General features: G+C 36.4%; 3 protein-coding genes and 1 pseudogene across 5 annotated transcripts; 3 read left to right on the top strand and 1 right to left on the bottom strand.

Annotated features, from left to right (window-relative positions):
- Positions 1-75: 75 nt before the first annotated feature.
- Positions 76-2,021, top strand: bloc1s1 (biogenesis of lysosomal organelles complex-1, subunit 1). Its single transcript, XM_032549291.1, has 4 exons — positions 76-285; positions 389-461; positions 968-1,100; positions 1,345-2,021. Exons 1-4 carry the CDS (start codon positions 225-227, stop codon positions 1,453-1,455), a joined length of 378 nt encoding a protein of 125 aa, XP_032405182.1. The 5' UTR covers positions 76-224; the 3' UTR covers positions 1,456-2,021.
- Positions 2,022-2,651: 630 nt separating this feature from the next.
- rdh5 (retinol dehydrogenase 5 (11-cis/9-cis)) lies at positions 2,652-6,989 on the top strand. Of its 2 annotated transcripts, XM_032549288.1 has the most exons (6): positions 2,652-3,614; positions 4,514-4,594; positions 4,701-5,023; positions 5,101-5,359; positions 6,086-6,249; positions 6,442-6,989. In XM_032549288.1, the coding sequence occupies exons 2-6, from the start codon at positions 4,515-4,517 to the stop codon at positions 6,660-6,662; spliced, it is 1,047 nt and encodes a 348-aa protein (XP_032405179.1). In that variant the 5' UTR covers positions 2,652-3,614; position 4,514; the 3' UTR covers positions 6,663-6,989. The 2 variants fall into 2 exon arrangements, with proteins under 2 accessions (XP_032405179.1, XP_032405181.1); XM_032549290.1 differs by lacking the exon at positions 2,652-3,614 and having other exon boundaries at positions 4,033-4,594.
- Positions 6,990-7,769: 780 nt separating this feature from the next.
- On the top strand, positions 7,770-15,802 carry gls2b (glutaminase 2b (liver, mitochondrial)). 2 transcript variants are annotated; one of them, XM_032548425.1, is made up of 18 exons: positions 7,770-8,017; positions 8,451-8,550; positions 8,700-8,821; positions 9,807-9,936; positions 10,128-10,207; positions 10,775-10,938; positions 11,120-11,178; positions 11,759-11,791; positions 11,912-11,970; positions 12,108-12,174; positions 12,297-12,347; positions 12,473-12,649; positions 12,727-12,858; positions 13,538-13,630; positions 13,711-13,772; positions 14,610-14,686; positions 15,202-15,265; positions 15,391-15,802. In XM_032548425.1, exons 1-18 carry the CDS (start codon positions 7,845-7,847, stop codon positions 15,542-15,544), a joined length of 1,797 nt encoding a protein of 598 aa, XP_032404316.1. In that variant the 5' UTR covers positions 7,770-7,844; the 3' UTR covers positions 15,545-15,802. The 2 variants fall into 2 exon arrangements, with proteins under 2 accessions (XP_032404316.1, XP_032404315.1); XM_032548424.1 differs by having other exon boundaries at positions 12,297-12,377.
- A 1,516-nt stretch (positions 15,803-17,318) lies between these two features.
- Positions 17,319-20,177, bottom strand: LOC116709769 (elastase-1-like; annotated as a pseudogene).
- Between the last annotated feature and the right edge of the window lie 1,154 nt (positions 20,178-21,331).

Raw genomic sequence — 21,331 nt, 5'->3', positions numbered from 1 at the left:
CTCTTCATTAATGTAATTTAATAAACCAAAATAATAAGGCGTTACATGTAAAACTGTGCATAATTGTATAAGGAAACGCTCACGTGAGACATCCGAGAGTGAAATCTCGTGATAAGCTACATGGTCTCGTTCTGATCCCTTGGTCTTACCTTCCCTTACAATAAAAACAATTGTTAAATGAATTGGCTTTAGATAACAATAACCCTAACTTTTGCTCAAGCGACATGTTGTCTCGCCTTCTGAAGGAGCATCAAGCGAAGCAAAATGAGCGGAAGGAGCTGCAGGGTAAGGAAAGCTGGATAGCTGTGATGCTAGCACATGCTAAAAACAAATCTCGCAAATGTACAGATTTTAATGTTGATTATATGTTTTGTTGTTTGTTTCACAGAGAAACGCAGACGTGAAGCAATTGCTGCTGCCACCTGTCTAACTGAAGCCCTGGTAGATCACCTGAACGTTGGGTAGGAAAAATTACCTCATGTCTTTGTTCATACATCTATTAAAAGACAGTAATGGTTATAGCTTTAAACAACTTTGCATTCCTATGATTGGGGTTTATTAACTCTTTACTGTCCTCTTTACTGACACTCTTACAAAACAATAACAAGTTGCTTAGATTCAAGGATTGTTTTAGATTTTTACAGTGTACTGACAATCTTTCATGAGCCAGTTTCAGTTTTTGACTTGAAATAATTGATCACACATACAATTCAAACAAAAATAGCTGTTACTATTGTGAAAGATGTGAACAAACCAAGACAATCAGTTTATAGAATGAGAGCAGGATTTAATGGCTGTTGTTGCACTAGTTCTTAATGAAAAAGATAAAGTTTTTTTGGATCATGGTTGGAGCTAAAGTAGTCAAGTAATCATCGCTAAGCCACTGTCATTTCCCTGTCAATGACCCAGTGGGTGGCTGATAGGCACAAAGCTAGTAAACTCAGTATTTTGCCCTTTTTCTCTTCAGTGTTGCTCAAGCATATGTAAACCAACGCAAACTGGACCATGAAGTTAAGACACTCCAAGTGCAGGCAAACCAATTCTCCAAGCAAACAGCTCAGTGGATCAGCATGGTGGAGGGATTCAATCAGGCATTAAAAGTAAGTTATACTGCCAGATGTTTATTTCATTATTATTCTGCCATTGGTACATTTAGCCTTACACTGGATGCCTGATCCTTATAAATTAAATATGCTGGACTATCTAAGCCAAAGGTTCTCCAACTTTCTAATTAAAAGTACCATGGTGGTGAATATCAAACTTTTCAATTATCCCAGGGTTTACTGATCTGTTTTTTTGGGGGCAACATTTTTGTTCTTGTTAACTTTCTTCTCTCTCAAACAGGAAATTGGAGATGTGGAAAACTGGGCCCGCAGCATCGAGATGGACATGAGAACAATCGCCACAGCTCTGGAGTACGTACACAAGGGGCAGCTTCAGTCTACGTGCTCATAATAATCATGTGTTTTTACAGTACATTTGTTCCTGAATATAAATCTATACATGGATGCACTGAGTGAAGTGAGATTGATATTTTACAGACAAATATTTGTCTGTAAAATGTGCATCAGATGATTTGCATTAAATGCAAATCATCTGATGCACTTCACCAGTGCGTTTCACTGGTGAAGTTTTGTTTTTAGCTCCAAAACTGGAAAGAGTGAGCACAAAAAGCTCAATAATACATTTTATTAGGATACAGTATTTCCTTTTTCTGTGTAAGTATTTTTTTGGAAGGATAGAAAATGAAAGTATTTAATAGGCAGAAGGTTTGACCCCACACAATTTCTGGTAGGTTATTCTTTAAAATATCTCTTTAAAAGAATTAATGACATATTTACATGTGCACCTCATCTCTCCTGTATCCACATCTGATATGAGTGAAGATTGAATTTCAGTTGTTGTAAAGGTAATTTTCAAATGTCTAGCTTAACAAAATTAATTGTTTGTTTTTTTTATTGGACAAGTTATGATAAATGGACAGTTATCGTAAATAACAATAAAACAAACAAATAATGATACCTGAAGTTGTGTTTTCATTCTTCTCTCTTGCCAACAATAAGTACATGAAGGAAAGATGAAAAGAATAAAGCTAAATTGTGGGAAGAGTTGGGAAGTATTTAATCTCTTAACTGCTGGTTATGTGTTTGTTACAAAAGTGAAACACTGGAAAGAGCCTAGATGTTTCTCTACAAAGTTTTGTAACAGAAACTCATGGGAACCACAAACTACAATGACTGGATAATCAGAGGAATGTGTGACGTAAAAGTTATGTCCTAGAACAACCGGGTTCAGTGTACACTCACGTAGTTACAACACTATTTGGAAACTAATTAAGACTTTTAATCCAGCACACAAGTACAAGCCTTCATGCCTTTGTTTTAATTTTACAGTTCTACATCTTTTTCACTAAACAAATTGTAAGGTTTGGTTTATCTGCCAAGCAAGCCATTGTTTAATTATTTTTAGAAACAAAAACAATTGTCTTTCACAAACAAACAGTGATTTTTGGAATCTGCATCCAGTCCAGACTTGGGTGGTATTATAAATATAGAAGTAGATATAAACCAAGTTTTTCCAGAGACTGAAATGGTTAGGAAATAAATATTTACCACACTCATAGTCCAATTTCTTTGGCATCAAGGCAAAACCCTACAAATCTCTAAAAAAAAAAAGAACACACCAAAGGAAGACATGGTGGTAGCATCATGATTTGGTGTTTCTAGAAATTAAACTGTTTTTGTCAAACTGAATAAGCTTATGAATAGTTCTAAATTACAGTCATCTTTTTGCCCAAAACCTTCAGATGTCTTCTTCAATGGCGAAGAAGACATCTTCACCTTTGATGCTGATTTAATTTTTCAGCATCACAGTGAGTGGAAGAATATGTTAAAATCAAACTTTTGTTCAAAGCCATATCTGGAAACAAATCTGTGAGGTCACCTCAAGAGGACTGTGAACATCAGATGTCCTCACTTCCGACACATAGTTAATACCTAAAGAATATTGAGTAATGTTTTTGAATCAAAAGGGAATTTAGGGCATGGTATTAGTCCGAAAGTGTGCAGAGTTATACAACCAGGCTATTGCTGATTCTTTTTTTCTCTTATTAAATAGATATGCATTATTGTGTATTTGTGAATGTTTTCTTCTTAGTCTTTTATGTTCGAAACACCAATCATTTCAAGCTATACAGTATACATTTAACTGTTTCTAAAGTGGGTGAACTGAATAATCTCCTGAAACTAAATACTCTGACTAGTGGATTTGTCATAACTTTTTACATAATCCTAAAACTTTTAAACCCAAGTGTGAGAACAACTAAGCTCTAAGTTTTGTGTTCTAAACTAAAAAATACTGTTCTGATACTTTGGTGTACATGCAAAAAAAAATCATTGGGGCTTAGTTTTCCTGCCCTGTTCCCCTCACATTTTTCCTTAGAACAATTGCAATAGTTACGGATTGAGGATTACTAATAGTGAGCATGTCTTAACGGATAAGCCTCAAGGATAAAGCTTCTCTTTGACTAGCCCCTCCGAGCTGAATCAGAAGAACATACAGAAAGGGAAAGGGGCTGACTGTGGAGATCCATCATTGACCAATAAGATAATAAGGTAGGTTTAGAGTTTTGTAATTATTTTGATTCTCTCAGATCTGAATTAATGCAGTGAATTATTAAATGCTTGTTATTTCATTTCAAATTATTAAATGCATGTTGTGAACTGAAGTCGCCTAAAGCAAAGTACATTTAATGCATGATATCGAAAACAGTCTTTAAACAGAATAGAATAGATGCTCAGAGAGAGGTGTTTTTTTTACCTACTTTGAAAAACCTCTAAATACTGTCCAGTAAATACAGAAAAAAAAGGTAAGGGGATAGAGTTGTTTGAAATAACATGCCCATAAATTTGATTTAAATTCTTGGAAATGTTGACAATAACATAATTCCCTCAATCTGAATTAAATAATAATAATTAAAAAAAACTTCTGAATTGAATGAATTGCATTAATAATTATTATGTACAGTATGAAAACACAGTATTTTACAAGCAATTAATACAAATTGTTACCTTTCCTTACTATGAATTTGTGGTCATTGTATTTATTCAGTGTTTAATTGCTATGGTATTTTTGATGGCTGCAGAAGTTCTTTTGTTGTTGTATTACAAACTGATACGCCTGCAAATTAATTTGGCTTTTTACCATAAGCCAAGCAGCTCCATCACGGAGATTGAAATTATATCTAAAAATAAAATAATCCCCTGCTTATGTTTCGCACCATTACAAATTCCTTTCTTTCTTCTGTAAGAGTATTAAACAAACATTCCTCATGTGCCCACACCAACCGAAACGGCCCTGCACTAAAAACAAGTCTTAGTAAACATACTGCTTGTGTTCAGTGGCTGTCAAGAATGTTCCACTACAATCCAGTCCTATAAGGATAATGCTAATTTGGATTTCAAATGGTTATCATTGTATTTATGCTTTAATTACTTTTTAAACATTTTTGCAGAATGTTTTTTGAGCAGTTTCGAGGCCAAAAACAAAATCCTGAAGGCAACATGAACACACAGTATATATACGAACTTTTAGGGTAAGAAATTACAACGCAAGACATTTTTTTACGGTTTAGATTTTGTTCTAAGAGCAAATTACAGATTAAGACATAATTTCATGATGTTATGTCTTTTTTTTTGTAGAGAAAATGCTTCGTACTACATTGCAGCTTCCTTTGCTTTGTTGTGGATTCTGGTGTGGCTGTACAGAGACAGCCTGGAGATAGAGAACCTTTCTGACAAGTATGTCTTCGTGACTGGCTGTGACACGGGGTTTGGCAACCTTCTGTGCAAGAAGCTCGACCGTAGAGGTTTTCGAGTTCTGGCTGGCTGTCTCACAGAGAAGGGAGCTGATGATCTGAAAAGAGTGACAGGGCCTCACCTTAAGACGGTCCTGCTGGATGTGACCAGTCAGAGCAGCATCCAGGCAGCTATGGAGTGGACCAAGAAGGAGGTTGGAAATAGAGGTGAGATTAAAACACACAATAACTATATGAGAAATCAGTTTTGAAACTGTAACTTTTCAATTTTGTTTTCTTTGTAGGACTTTGGGGCATTGTGAACAATGCTGGACGTTCCTTACCCATGGGTCCTTCAGAGTGGATGCGAGTGGAGGATTTCCAAAGCACACTGAAAGTGAACATTAATGGCGTCATTGCCATGACTATGACCTTCCTGCCCCTCATTAAAAAGGCCCATGGACGTATTGTAAATGTGGCATCTGTCCTCGGCAGGGTGGCTGCAAATGGTGGCGGATACTGCATCTCCAAGTTTGCAGTGGAGAGTTTTTCTGACTGCCTGAGGTAAAACCAATACTAGAATAGAAAAAAAAAAAACATCCTTTATTGTCCCACAATGGGGAAATTCAAGTGTACTGCAGCAAGTCAAAAGTAAAGGGAAGTATTGATATTCAAAATGAGGTAAAAAAAAAAAAAGAAAAAGAGGTACGACAATAGAAAAATAAGAATAAGAGACAGTAACGGTGAATTTGCAACATATAATAAATTAGAATGCTGGGCAGTTATTAAAAATAGCAGTCAGATTAAAGGAAATGTGCAACTGAGTAGAGCAATAAAAATGTACAAGATGACTGTATTTGTGCATGTAAAACAGCAACAGAGTATTTGCAAGACATAAAATTTAACTACTAGAAAATTTTAATTTTCTAGTAGTATTTATATAACTCATTTTTTGATGTAACCTGAGAAAAGAACATTTTGAAACGACAAGCCTTACCTAACCCTCTTATGTTTTTGGCTTGTAGTAGTAACTCTCTCGAATGTACAACCCAGAATGAGGAATGTATAGATTGATTACAGTAATGAATGCATTTTATGCTATGAAAAATTTAACAGTGTTAGAAAAGAGTTTAAAGGATCTGTCAATTCCCATTGATTAGTCATGATCAAAGCACAAAACTAAAAGTTCAATCTATAAAAGAGGGAAGGGTAATTTACCAATCTTTAAATGAACTTGAAGCATGTAAAACTGCATTATATTTTACTAGTTTGTATGGTTTCCATTTTCAGGAGAGATATAAGTTACTTTGGAATCAAAGTGTGCATCATTGAGCCAGGGTTTTTCAAGACAGAAGTTACCAACCTTGATCCCATTGAGAGGGAGCTGCACCGTCTCTGGAATCAGCTCAGCCCCGAAGTAAAAGCAAGCTATGGAGAGAAGTACCTGGATAACTGTAAGTATAAGCAGACTTACAGAGGAAATAAGCTTTATGCTTTTTGCTGTCTTTAGCAATGTGTGCTAAAACCGTATGCGTCTGTTCAGTGGCTGTTTTTGTGGATGCCTAGAGCAGCACAGTGTTTGGGGCAACACTAGTAATGAAAAAGAAAAAGTTATCCTTCATTTGAGTGTCTTTTTTTTCTTCCAGACATCAAGATCCAGCGTTTGATCATGAATGCTGTATGTGACTCAGACCTCACCAAGGTGACTAGCTGCATGGAGCACGCTCTGACTGCGGCTCACCCACGCACTCGGTACAGCGCCGGCTGGGATGCTAAGCTTCTCTGGATCCCTCTCTCTTACATGCCTTCCTTTGTGGTTGATATTGGACTAAAGCTGGTGCTACCTCGTCCTGCCAAGAGTGTGTAACTCATCAATACTTGAAGAATGCCTTCAGAATTTTTAGCTTTGTTATGTCATTGTGTCTGATGCAGAAGAGCCTGCTGTCCATAATGAACACTGTCCATTTAATAATCAGATTGTGCTTGTATGCATTTTGTACTGTACAGTATATCCATACAAGTTTGTATATTTGTGGAATTCATCAATTAAGACTGGTCTAACCCTAATGCTTTAAAGAGAAAATGGTACTTATTGCTTTTTTTGTCTAGGGTTATTTCTGTTAAATTTGTTATTTTGCAGGTATGAGTACCGGTACTTTCAGCAATCACAGCTAATAAAGTTATATTAACTCCAGAGACATCTTAATAAAATCACAGGTGCGCCGAGTCAGCGGGCACGCCCTCCAAGGTGTGCAGCCTCTAGTCATCATCTAGTGGATGAAGGGGGGAAGCAGCAGGCAAACAGAAAAATCCCACAAAGAAACCAAAACCCCAGTTCCCAACACTGGTCTGAACTTGTACACAATTATGAAACAAACCAATTTCTTGATTTTAAGATCACGTTTGATCAAGCCACATCAACAAGTGTATTTGGCAAACAAAACAGCTAAATGAAAATTGCATTAAATCTCTAAATGCTACATTAATACTACTAAATACTTTGTTCACAGACACCCATGAAAGAACAACAAAGCCAAATTATTGAGCTCCACTAAAATCCCATTTATGATTACTCGTGATGTTTTACCTTTTTAAGGAACATTATGAATAAAGAGATAAAGATTTAAATGTTTCTAAATGAAAAGTTACCTAATTTATGCCTTATGTATGATATTTCACTATGACAAACCAATACAAAGTAATGTGATACATCTCACAATAAATTTAGATAATTACTCGACTTGTTCGATCATTTTTATTTACAGGTTTATATTTCTGTTCAGCTACTAGCTCAAACAAATATAACTAGCTGTGTGATAAACGCCAGATGACTTGTTTGTAACCTACATCCTGAAAAATTAACTATCAAATGCCAGACATGCAAAAATCCCGACACAACCTGAAAGCAGCACAGTGTTTGCACTCCTGTTGTCGGGAAATCAGTGACCCCCGCAGGACTTTGACATATCAACTGGGGCTTTACAGGCTGATCATTCTCAGCCAACCCTGCTGCTCTTATGAGCTCCACGTTTGTTGCTGTCGTTTAACCATGTACTGCCTCAAAGCGCTGCGACTGTCAGAACTTCTACAATTTATTTCCAAAAATACAAATACGATGAGGAATTTTCTCCCCATACATCCAGCATGTTGTTTGGTCAGAAATTCAACAACTACATTTCAGCGACGAACTTACACCCACGCGGATCATTTCCATAATAAAATGTAAGTACCCCTGTTCGGTACTTGTTGGTTATATATTAACTTTTTATCAGTTGATAAATAACCTGTTAGTGAGTCGAAGGCTATGGTTCATTTATTATAGCAAATAAAATTGATCAATTGCTGAATAGAGAAGAATCTTAAAATAAATTATTGTATTACTTCAAATTGGGTATATTAGGATAAACACTGCTCTCAAGATCTTATGTAATTCATTTTAGTCCAAAAGAGGAAAAAAAAACATATACTAGAGATGTTATATATAAATTCTATCTTTTTCATTTTTATTTATTACAAAGCACAAAACAGCTAAGAATCTTTCCTAATTTCATTGTAATAATATGATTATAAAGGACAGTGAAGGTTATTCGATTCTGAGTAATGAAAATATGACAATATGAATATTTTGTCTTATAGTCTTTACTTTTCGTTTCAGGAACATGCATTCCACATCTCCCAGTTCTGGAGTGGAAAACATGCTTTTCTACACCATCACCGAAGGAAGAGACCAAGTGCCCATTTCATACTTTAATGCTGTAAATATAGCTTTTTTTTGCATATTAAACATTCATTGATACCATATGCCTTTTAGAAACAGGTACAATTTATTACACAAATACTATTATATGGATTTTACATTGCATCTGGAGAGATGATAAGGTTGAATCTGATTTTATGTTTGTAGGCCCTGAAAAAAACTGGCCTTCAGCCGTCAGACCCTCGGCTCAGAGAGTGCATGGAGAAGCTTCGACAGGCTGTGACGGACTCTGTTGGTGAGGTGATGATGGATAGAGACCTTTTCCACAGGTGAGATAATATTAGCATTTAATATCCTACAGAATTTTCATCTCAAACCTGAGATACATTCCCAGATCGTGCTAAATAGAGTGCACCAATGCAGCATACAAAATATAATCTAATTCACAAGGACAGGAAAAGTCAGTGATAAGACAGTCAAACTGCTCTACCACTTAAGTTGCAGTGGTCCAGTTGTAATTATATTGAGAAATTTGTTAATATTTTGTTAACATTGTCTTTGAAATCTGTCAGCAGGCTTCATCAGCACAATTCAAGTACTGTTGTATTTTTAAGGCATTAGTCTTTCCAGACTTCATGTCGTACCTCCATTTTCTCTGATGAGAGTTGGGACCTCAGGCCAACTTTTAAATACAAGGTCTACATCCAGTTTTTTGCTGGGCCTCAATTTAAATTCCTATGATCTTTTAAAGTATCAAAATAGATGCAGGATCCTCTAAAGCTCTTCACAATTGTATCTTTACCACAACACTAAGAGCCTCATTGTGTTTTGTTTCCATTCATCACCAGGCTTCTGAAACCATGAGACCAAACTATTATTAGTCTGACCTACAAGCAATAATCCAATATTCCATTTTAATGCAAGGTTTATGGTCTGTGTAATGCTGCATAATTACCTCTCTGCTAACTTATCCTGTTGTATTTTTAAGTACCTCAAAATTTAATGAGAAATGTACCATAAATAAATTTATGCCATGTGATCTAATATGTTATTTGCACCTCTCATTCTTTGTCCTACCTCATTGAGGTGCATTTGTTTGCCCATTTGCAAAATTATTTGCCACTCTGCCCCAGGCTGAAATTGTTTATTTTAGTTTGTTCTGTAAAAATATTAAATTAACCAAACAAGAGATTGTCATAATGTTCAATGCTTGTTTTATGTTATGTGTGTAATGTCTTGTCATATTTAGAAAATATAATATTGAAGTTAATTTGAATTTTAACCATTATTGTGTTTGTTATGTTTCATTTTCAGATGTGTCGGTGGCAACATCGTTCTGCTGATCCAGGCCTTCCGAAAAAAATTCATCATCCCTGAGTTTGATGTGTTTGCAGAGAAAATCAATGAAATCTACAAGACAGTGCAAGAACAAAGTGATGGGAAGGTAATTTTATTTTGCTTGACCTTTTATTTCATCAAAATCTGACTTTAGTGTTGATGTTTGAAATCTTAAATTCAAAACTTAGCATGTTTATCTCCACTCTCTTAAAATTTGTCAACTGAGATTTTTACATTAAAAGCTGCTACATCTTTCATTACCATGTTCTGCTTTTCTGTTTTAAACTGTGGCTTCAGGTTGCTGACTACATCCCTCAGCTGGCCAAGTTCAGTCCAGAATTATGGGGTGTTTCTTTATGTACAGTTGATGGGCAGAGGTATGATTTACATTTACTTTTGCTGACCATTTAGTACTTAGACTAGACTTATTACTAAATATCATTTAGAGCAGGGGTCTCAAACTCCAGTCCTCGAGGGCCGCAGTCCTGCAACTTTTAGATGTGCCTCTGCTGCACCACACCTGAATAGAATAATTAGGTCATTAGCAAGGCTCTGGAGAACTGATCTACACAAGGAGGAGGTAATTAAGCCATTTCATTCCAGTGTTTTGTACCTGTGGCACATCTAAAAACTGTAGGTCTGCGGCCCTCGAGGCCTGGAGTTTGAGACCCCTGATTTAGAGTAAGGTACATGTTGAACATTTATATGCCCAGAATTGAGGTGTTGAGCAAACATATTATCAAAGGCAATGGAAATATCTGTAAAGGTGATGACCCAGACATTGCATACCAAAGCACCATCAGCACACAAGTAGTCATAGGTTTAATGCAATCAAAAACTCCAGAAAAAGCTTCAAAAATGCCCCCAGTTAGCTAATTAAATATTTGTATTTATAATAACTATATTAACTATATTTGAGAGTGTTTTTCATCTTCTTTTGTCAGGCACTCTGTTGGTGACACAAAGCAGCCCTTCTGTCTGCAGTCATGTGTGAAGCCCTTGCAGTATGCCATCGCTGTCCATGAATCTGGAACAGAGAAGGTTCACAACTATGTTGGCATGGAGCCCAGTGGACACAAGTTCAATGTTCTTTCTCTTGATGAGGAAGGTATGCATAACAGGTCATCACCACCTTGTTTCACTACTAAAACCTTCATCACTCTGTCAGTGTATGATAATGCTGTACATGTACATGGTTTAAATTTAAGCATTAATTCATTTATATTTTTCCAGTTGTCACTCAGAACTCTTATTTAACTTTGTGTTTATCTCATTTGACTCTCATCTAGATAAGCCTCACAACCCCATGGTGAATGCTGGAGCCATTTTGATCAGCTCTCTTATCAAGGTGAACATGTTGATTTTACTAGTCACATGTAGGTCATGTGCAAACAACAAACAAAATTATTTCTAGTACAAATCAATTGCTGCTTTAGAGATACAAAAACAGCTATGGTTATTTAAATTATTGTTGCTGGTCTTTCAAATGAACATCTCAAATGAATATCTGGAAAACATTACATTTGCTCTGGACATATTTGAATAATAGCAAAAAGCCATGCTTATATCCCGCAGATTGACTCAGCAATCTGCAGGGTACAAGTGTCTGCAGTGTCGATGATAGTTTAAAAATAATTTTCTAAATATACTGTCTGAATATAGATGATTCTCGTTGAAGTCTTAAAGATTAATTTTACATATTTAAAACAGAAAATCTAAAATGGAGCAGTTTTCCTAACTCCATATCTGTTTGATATATTACCCAAAGTTGAGCTATTGCTGCCTATGTGTCCTTTATTGCACCAACTGTTAGCAGGGTGGTATATTATGCCATTAGTAATATATTCATAAAGCTGCTCATGATGTATAATGTGTAGCAGGTCATAAATAAATTGACTGTTACAATCAAAGTTTTTCTTCATTTCCAGCCTCTCTCAAATAAGGCAGAAAAGTTTGACTATGTAAGTAATGTGCCTTGAATTTCCCTTTCTTATGAAACCATCATTTTAAAATTATGGCACAAATATTTAGTTTTTCATAGTTGTATTAATGTGAAGAAATTATTATTTTTTGTTTCCCAGGTTATGGAGTTTGTGAAAAAAATGGCCGGTCAAGAATATGTTGGATTTAGCAATGCCACGTGAGTTCATCATATCTAAACGTTTTGACTCTTTGTATGCATGCTCCAATAGTTATTCTGTTACACACATCATGTTTTCAGTTCTTAAATGCATTATTGATAACCCATTATTGACCCCGGCAGCTTGTCTTTCTCAGGTTTCAGTCAGAAAAGGAAACTGGTGACAGAAATTTTGCCATTGGTTACTACATGAAAGAGAAGAAGGTCTGCTAAAACACATTAAGTGTATTTTCTTCTGCATTTGTTTTGGTGATATTTTCTTTAAATTTGTACAAGCTATCTAGAATTACAATGTCAAGCTCTGATTTTTATGTTTTATTCACCAGTGTTTTCCTTCAGGAGCTGATATGATTGATGCCCTCGATTTTTACTTCCAGGTAAGACTCTTTGTTCTCATCAAAAAGGTGGTGCGTCTTCCTCTATGATTTAAGATTGAGTTGAACTGAAATAGAAATTATTTAGGTTGAATCATTTGTGACTTGAGTGACTCTTTTCCCTCCAGCTTTGTTCCGTTGAGGTGTCCTGTGAATCAGGAAGTGTCATGGCTGCTACTCTGGCTAATGGAGGGATCTGTCCAATCACAGGCGAGCGAGTCTTGAGTGCAGAGGCAGTGAGAAACACGTTGACTCTCATGCACTCCTGTGGCATGTACGACTTCTCTGGCCAGATGGCTTTTCATGTTAGTATGACTTAACACAGAACAGCTAAAAGTATGTATTGTTGTTCAGCTGAACCATTCATGATCTCCTCTTCCAGGTGGGCTTACCGGCAAAATCCGGAGTGTCTGGTGCAATACTGCTGGTGATCCCTAATGTAATGGGAGTGATGTGTTGGTCCCCACCTTTGGACAGAGTTGGGAACAGTGTTCGGGGAATACACTTCTGTCAGGCAAGTACAACAATGTTTGTTTAATATGAGACATATAAGCTCCTCTGTTTCCTCCCTGTGGTCTTGATGCTATCTGCAGAATTACACAGCTTCAAACAATAATAGCCAGGAGGAATCTCTTAGCAGTGTCAACCATGCTTGTATATGCGCTGAACAATGTAATTGTTACCATGTTGTTAGAATGGGTTAGATGGGTTAGAATGTGGTTGTTTGGCAGATTAAGTATTAGGTTAGTTTGTGCCAAGAAGATGAACATTTTCTGTTGCTGAATTTACATGTGCTAAATCCACACAACCCCTCTTGTGCAAAAGTCTTATGTCATTATCAAGAACATCAAGGTCCAACTATGATCTTCCTCATTTCTGCCTGGGCCTAGAATGATTGCAGAGTAAACTATTTTTTGTGACAGAATATTACCCAAGGTTTACTTTTAGCAATTTTAAGATATGCTATCACTTTGAAGACACACTTTGGCTGAAGGTTGAATTGATAAGACATAAATGATCAAAGGGCAGAATCTTGTATCTCTGAGATTATGCAGGGGACCATAACTCAAGACTTTCTGTATTGTTTATCATAAAAATGGTCACAGAGGCTAAGATGAATAATATAGGGGAATCTCAAGCTTTTAGACCTGAAGACTATAAAAAAGTAATCCTGTTCTGTTCTGCATCTGTAGGAGTTGGTTTCACAGTTCAATTTTCACAATTACGACAACCTGAGGCACTTTGTAAAGAAGAAAGACCCCCGCCGGCAGGATGGAGATGACAGGGTAGGCTGCTTTTGTTCTGTGTGTAATTTCTATGTTTAGATACATCACTTTATGTTCATGCAACTTTAATGTATTTTCAGAACAAGTCTGTTTTCAACTTAATGTTTGCTGCCTTCAGTGGGGATGTGTCAGCACTGAGAAGGTACCCAAAGCTTTGGCTTTTATTTGTCCTGTTTCTTTATATCTGGTCTGAATAATAACACAACAATATGAATAACAATTTGAACCAAGGAGGAACTCTGTTTAAAGTTATAAGCATGAACTGTTGCTTGGCATAGATTTCCACCAGTTGTAGTTTCATATTTGTTTTAGTGCTTATTATGACAAACAATAAAAGGAGATAAATATTTTTTATAACAGTGGTATGTGCACAAAATGTATGTCTAAGTATGTAATTAGTCTTTTACAACAGTACACAATAAAGTGGGCAGTGAGTGCAGAGTTGTGTAACTATTGCACAATAGCTGTTTGGTCAATAAATTACACTTAGATATATGTTTTTTCAAGGGTTTGCTTATTGTTGAACTTATTTTGAAGACCTCTTGATTAACTTCATCATAGGTGCTATTAAATGCATAAACAATCGGTAATATACTTAATATAATATAATATTAAGTAGTACATTTCATTATTTTGTGCTTTGATGTGCATGGTAATCAATACAGGTCAATACAATAACGTAAAAAATAACCTCTCCCCCTGCAGTAAGTGCTAATATTCTTTAAAAAGGATAAAATGTGTTTTCCTTATAACTTTATGAACACAAACCAAACTGTGATCTTTGAAATCTTTCAGAAAACAGCAAATACACTTTTTGTATTGGAGTGATCCAGAACAATTTTCCTTCTGATATTCATAATATCCCAATAATGTTGTAGATCAAACATTTATTCTCATGTTTATATACCCTTAAATTATTCTTAATATTTATTGGTAATCAAACACAACTAGTGAACAGTCAAAATGACTTATGTTTCAGATTTGCCCTTTCAACTATGGACATGGATCTGAAAGACTACGACTCCAGAACAGCATTACACATTGCTGCAGCAGAGGGTGAGCTCCTCCATCACCTCTCAACTCATTAGTTATTTTTGGAAATGAAATGTTCAGCTGTCTGGTATCCATCAACCTATCTGTCTTTGCCAGTGCCCAACCAAGTACTCATTCCATAGACATTTTTTCAGAAGTCTCACATTTCTGTTTAAAATACCTTTTTGCAATTGATCTTATGAAATACTAAAATTTTCCAAGATATTGAATTTGAAATTTTCTGTAAACTATGATCATCAAAAATACTAGAAATAAAGAAAAAACATGTAAAAAAAAACTGAATCATTGTGAATACTTTCTGGATTCAGTGTACCTGCTTCTTTGTTTGTGCTTTCTTTTTCCCAGAGTCACTGTACGTCAGTTTCCATATGTAGTCTCATCATATTTTTAAATACAGTAGAAAACTTATGCAAAATTCTTTTTTTTCTCAAATAAATAAAGCCCATTCTGAACTTTTTAAAAATGACTTGGTTGGCCGTAATCTGAAAGTGTAATTATTTCTACCTTTTTGTTCTCAGATCACGTAGATGTTGTAAAGTTCCTCATTGATACCTGCAAAGTTGATCCATTTGTTCAAGACAGGTTTGAATAATTACTTCTTCTTTTGCCTTATTCTTAATGTCGTGGAGGCTATCAAGCATTTAAACATGCCCTCTATGTCTGAATTGGCAACATTCTCCTAGATAATTTGTTAAATTTCACTGCAGGTGGGGGAACCTTCCAGTTGATGACGCTATGCAGTTTGGACGTGAAGAAGTTGCAAAGATGCTAAGAGAATACCAAGACTGGAAACAGCAGGAAATGCAACACAGTGAGGCTGAACATCCCCGAAAACTGGATACAATTGAGGGCATGGTGTGATAGCTTTAAAGCAGAATAGTAGCATGTCAGCACATTTGTGAAACCTATGTGAACTTGTGGAAGCTCATTGTTAAACTTGAACCAAGCACCAAACCAAAAAATCCTGACTAAATGAATGTAATTGAACTACGCATACTGTAGCAAATATATCAAGGGAGTAAGCCAGGGGTCTCAAACTTCAGTCCTTGAGGGCCGCAGTCCTGCAACATTTAGATGTGCCTCTGCTGCACCACACCTGAATAGAATAATTAGGTCATTAGCAAGGCTTGGAGAACTGATCTACACAAGGAGGAGGTAATTAAGCCATTTCATTCCAGTGTTTTGTACCTGTGGCACATCTAAAAACTGCAGGACAGCAGCCCTTGAGGACTGGAGTTTGAGACCCCTGGTGTAAGCTATTATATAAGCTATTTTACTTTGTCAAAACGTGTCAAGTAAAATATTTAAGGAAAATGTCAAATTAATACTGCTGCAATCCAGCATCAGCCTGCCCGCAATGTTTTTCGCTTATATATCCATTTAAAGCTAAAACTTTCTGTATGATTTATAAACATGTGTTAATAAAGTGCTTTAACTGACTTTAATCTCTATATTTTACAATTATATTTTTCTTACATGGCCTGTTGGATCACGAATATAAGTATCAAAGAATAATTAGTCATTTTTCTACACAATCCAGTACAGCCATTCCTTTATAGGGGATTTTCATTAGCCTTTGATGTTCACAGAGGCTTATTCAGAAATACTTTCTGGCATTTGTAACTACATGCACACATACAAACATGAATGCATGCAAACTCAAACCAAAACCACAGGTATTTGCATAAATTCTGCATGTTTACGATACAGAATTGCACAATTTGTATTTTGTTTAATGTTGAAAGTTTGAAACATGATAAACAACTGGAAATGTGCTTAGTAGTACTCTGTTGTAAATCTCATTAATAAAGTGATGTTTTTGAAGTGTTATGATTGATAACAGTTCCTTATCAATCCTTATAGTGGTGTATAGCAGTTTGTCTATACACCACTAGTGGTTCAGTTTTCAGTTACCAGGTGGCGCTGTGGCAGCATGAGACTAAACTTAAAAAGATTTTGATCAGGACTTTATTTGCATTAAGAGAGATCTCTTGTAAACAGCAGGTCCTGAAAGTTAAAAGAAAGTGCATGGCCAGCCTGCTGAGCAGACAACACAACAACATCCAAAAAACTGGACTTATTAATGTATTTGTTTATTTTCTATCATTTTATCTGAGCAGCATGCTTTTGCATAAAAAGCTAAGCACTGCTGAGATTACAGGAATTTTGAGGATTAAAATAAGTAGTGAATTTAATGACTAATCAGTAAAATGTGAGAGGATTTTAGAGAAGCCAGAATAACTGTTGGGAAAAAAACTAAGGCTGACAAGGAGAAATTTAAAGTACACTTAAGTCATAAAAATAGTTGGGGTCTGGAAGTGTGTCATCTCTGGGAAACGAGATAACCTTACAGTCAGTATTTGCTGCATATTGTGTAACTGTATCCAATACTGTAACAAATGTTTGTAAATGAGATGCATTTTATCAGTATATTAATTTGCTAATTTGTCACGTCTCTCTTTTATTTTTGGTTCACTGCTATATCCTTTTACAGATTGCCCTTAAAATAAAATGATTCCCCTTAAATTGTTAAATCTTTAATTCATTAGATATACCTCTGATTTTCTCTTTCTTTCAGTCAGGAATCAGATCATTAATTTATTTTTCATCATAAAACTTCGACCAAACACGACAATTTAGATGCCATTTTCATGACTTTTATTTTGATGGAGTGAGAAAAGAATCCAGAATGTTCTCCTTTTTTCCACAGATATTGCTTCTCTTCTTAACCCATGATCTGCAAAAACAAATACAAATGATCAGTTGCAATGTTCAAACACAAACCATTACAATCTATGTAATTCTTGAGTTATCAAATACTAACGCTGTTCATCCAGCTGATGTAAGCAGAAGCACGGGTAAAGACGGTGGGTTTCTGGTAGGTGTTGCAGCCAAGGGAAGACACAAAGCTGGTCACTCCAGTGGACCACCCACTGGCCGTTGACACTGCAATTCAGGGGGCCACCAGAGTCACCCTGCATAAGTAAAATTATATTTTTTTAAAAATCAGTCATGAAAACTGGATGTCATTATTTTGATTTCTTTTATTATTCCTGCAGCCTTGGAAAAGTATTCATGCCCCTTGAACTTTCATGTTTTGTTTTATTATAACAACAAAATTAAAGAAATAAGTAATAAGGAGAAGTTTAAAACATGGAATGGTCGTTAAAAAATACAGCATGCTCACAGAGCTCTGTTCAAGTTATTAAAAAATGGAGAGTGTGCAAAACCATCCATTATTTATTTTCCACCTCACAATCATGCATTATTTTGTGTTGACCTGTGACAAGTTTGTGGGTGCAAGCTGACAAAAAAGTCAGTTAATTAATTATGTATCACCATCTGTCTGTGTCAATACTTTTCTGTAGCTCTGCACACCATTATGAACCTCATGATTGTCCACTTTTTGTTGAAAAGAGGTTGGCTCACCTGACAACCAGAGTCGCTGCCACCTCCAGCACAGACCATGGAGCTCTTCACAGTGCTGCCCCACCAGCCGCTGCTGGAGCAGGTGTTGTAATCAACAACAGGCAGGTAGGCTTGCTTCAGCTGAGCAGACAGGTTACCACCAGCTGGGAAAAACAGTCCAAACATATCAGAGCCTGTCTGAACGTCCACCATGTTAATCATGTTAGTGTGAAATTTTGTTACTCACTCTGAGTGCGTCCCCATCCAGAGATGTAGCAGGGGTGGTTGTGGGCCAGAACCTGACCAGAGGGAGGAAGAACGCCCAGCTGGACGTAGTTGTTGAGGACAGCGTCAGTGGACAGACGCAGCAGAGCAATGTCGTAACTACAAGAAGCAGGAAGCAAATGCCAATTTTTTTAAGATTCTTGAAAGGTGAGTTGTGAATAAAATTTAACTCTATGAAGAAACATATTTCTTTGTTCTTTTAAAACAATAAAACCACCTAGCCAAAATGTTATTTTGTTCTAAAATCCATTAAAACCATATTGTTCAAGAAATAGGCATCACATATCTTTTAACAGAAGTTAAGCAACAAAAAAACGTTTTTTTTCCTCAACGGTTATGCTGGTAATTACTTAATTGTTGCACTTCCCTAGAAGTTATAGTAACAACTAAAGAAGAAAACAACATAAAATATTATTTTTACATGGAAAATATTATAAATAAGTAAGCATCAAATTACACAAATTCTTCATGTTTTTAAAACTTAAGTGCAAGATTACTTAATAACATGTTGCATTTGATGTATACTGTAGGTCTGTCTTTTTTGTCCTGAACACATTAAGAACTGGTGAGACTACATTCTTACTAACCCTCCAGCCACATTGTTGGAGTTCCAGTTAGGGTGGACGTAGACCTGGCTCACGCTCAAGTACTGCTCCCTTCCCTCATGGTTGTTAATGTCATGATCTCCAAGAACGACACGCCAAGTCATGGATCTTTTGCCCATGCAGAAGAGACAAGATGTTTCTTTCAGTTATATTTATCCAAGCTAATTAAAAAAAATAAAACAATAAAACTATCAATAGTTATTTGAAGCTGAATCTCTAGTAAGTTGGACAATATCAAAAGTATATTCAGGTCTATGAAAATTGATGCTTCTCATGGTTTTGTTCTCTTCAGCTTTTCCATGATGCATAAGACTCCCACCTGTCCACACAGTGAGCAGCAGTCATGACCCATCCTCTCCTAACGAGAGTTCCTCCACAGGTGTGGTAGAAGTAGCTTCCAGATTGGTACTGAAGGGAGATCTGAAAAAGGCCAAGAGACAGTTTTGCAAACACTAGTAAGCAAACCCCAAACCTTTTCTCCAATGTCTTAAAAAGACTTCCTAAAAATAAGATCTAACGCTTGATGAGGATGAGGAGATGCAAAGGAAAATGTCCAGGTTTGATTGAGAAAAAGTGACAGTAATGATTCTTGGACTTGTTTTAGGAAAAGATTTAAGGGAAATATACTTTCATTTACATTTATCAGTTGGTGTACTTGAGTTATAGAGCAGATGTGATCAGTTTAAAATCTGATGCTGAAGATTTCACATGTTTAATATCAGCAAGCAAGTTCCATGAAATTTGCATGTTTTCTTGTAGTTTAAAATAACTTTAAAGCTACTTTTAGGCCTTTTTGTCTTGTCTTTATGGTAGTGATTGTTTGTTAAGTTTGCAACACATGAATTATAAGGTCTGAAAGGGTTTGAAGTATACCTGCCATGGCCAGGAGTTAGGTCTGGCCACCTCTCCTCCCACAACTCTTCCCTCACCAGTATTATCCTCCAGGTACCTGGGCTGGGGTTCAGCCAGAACTGAAAAAAAAAAACCAGATATCCAAAAGAAATAACAATATTACATTTAAATCCATATGGGACTTCTGTGGAGAATCTTCAAAACAGAATAGGTGGTACTTACCCAGGGCTGCAAGAGAGGTCAACAAAAGAAACCTGAGCATATCTGCAGTCTCCTTAAACTTTCTGTCCTGGTAACCTCTGTCTAATGCTCTTTTATACCCTCAGGTCAGCTTATACTGATAGTGTTGTAGATTACGTGTCCAACGCCACCCTACATCCACCTGTGCAGATCCCACAGTTATCGTCAGAGCAGGAAGGACAGACTACTGTACATTTATTCAAAGAATAGTTGGTACTGGGTGTAACAGTTTTACTTACTAGGAAATACCGAAAGATTCCCTCTAGAGTTTTGTGTAAAAATGTATTTTACCTGCACAGCATATGTTTAAGAGTAAGACTAATGATTAATGATCATTTTTATTTCATGTAATGTTTTGCTGCTTTCGAAAGTAAAAATGCTACACATTCATAGAGTCATATATTGGGATATGTACTGCTAACTCAGCAAAAATATCTACTCAAGAGAATTAGATCATCATGTCACGAAGACAATTTTAATAGCCGTGGGTTAAATAAAAGCCTGCAGCAGAGAAGATAAAAATACCGATGTGTGATGAAAATCTCTTTGAAACGTTTTACACTTTCACATTATTTAATATTGCCCCAGTCCCACATCAGGGCAGAGGGTGAAGATAGATGGGAGGTGGTATAATAGTTTCATGCCAGGGTGTGGATTATTGTAACTCCACAGTAAAGACCTTTTTTCACTGCAGGGTCCGGGGCCTGGCCCAGCCCGGCTCCGTTCGACCCGGTCCCATTGGTCCAATAGCCCTGGTGGTTTGCAATTGAGGTGGATACGTCACGTAAATCGAATTCTTGCTAAAGCTACCGAGGCGAACAACCAGTGACCGCAGAACAATTTCCCTCTTGGTTCTCTCGTCCCGCTCTTTCTGAATGCGCTCATGAGCGAAGGAGCAAAGGGAAACATTTACCTCAGCTTTACATTTAACGAAAAAAATAAAAATAAATAAAAAATCTCATCTGAATGTCGTCTCTGAGCTGGACTACCCCCTGTGGATGGTGGGATTTCCCCGCTGGAGCGACGCCAGATGCGGAAATCCCCTCGTTCACAGCCTTGCCGACTTCTAATCGGTTCAGTTGGAGAAATGTTATTTACATTTACCATTAAAATCTTTGGCTGAAGAGGCGATTGTAATCCCAGTGTAGGGTAAGAATAGATTATGATGGGAATTTATTGATGCAGCATATTGAAATGACAGACATCGGGAAAGTCTAGAGCTCCTCTGACCCAGAAATTTGGTCTTTGTCCCGCCTCC

This window comes from Xiphophorus hellerii, chromosome 20 (assembly GCF_003331165.1).
Source record: "Xiphophorus hellerii strain 12219 chromosome 20, Xiphophorus_hellerii-4.1, whole genome shotgun sequence".
Classification (NCBI taxonomy): Eukaryota; Metazoa; Chordata; class Actinopteri; order Cyprinodontiformes; family Poeciliidae; genus Xiphophorus; species Xiphophorus hellerii.
Note: the sequence above shows the minus strand (reverse complement) of the source record. Positions and strands in the feature narration are given on the sequence as shown.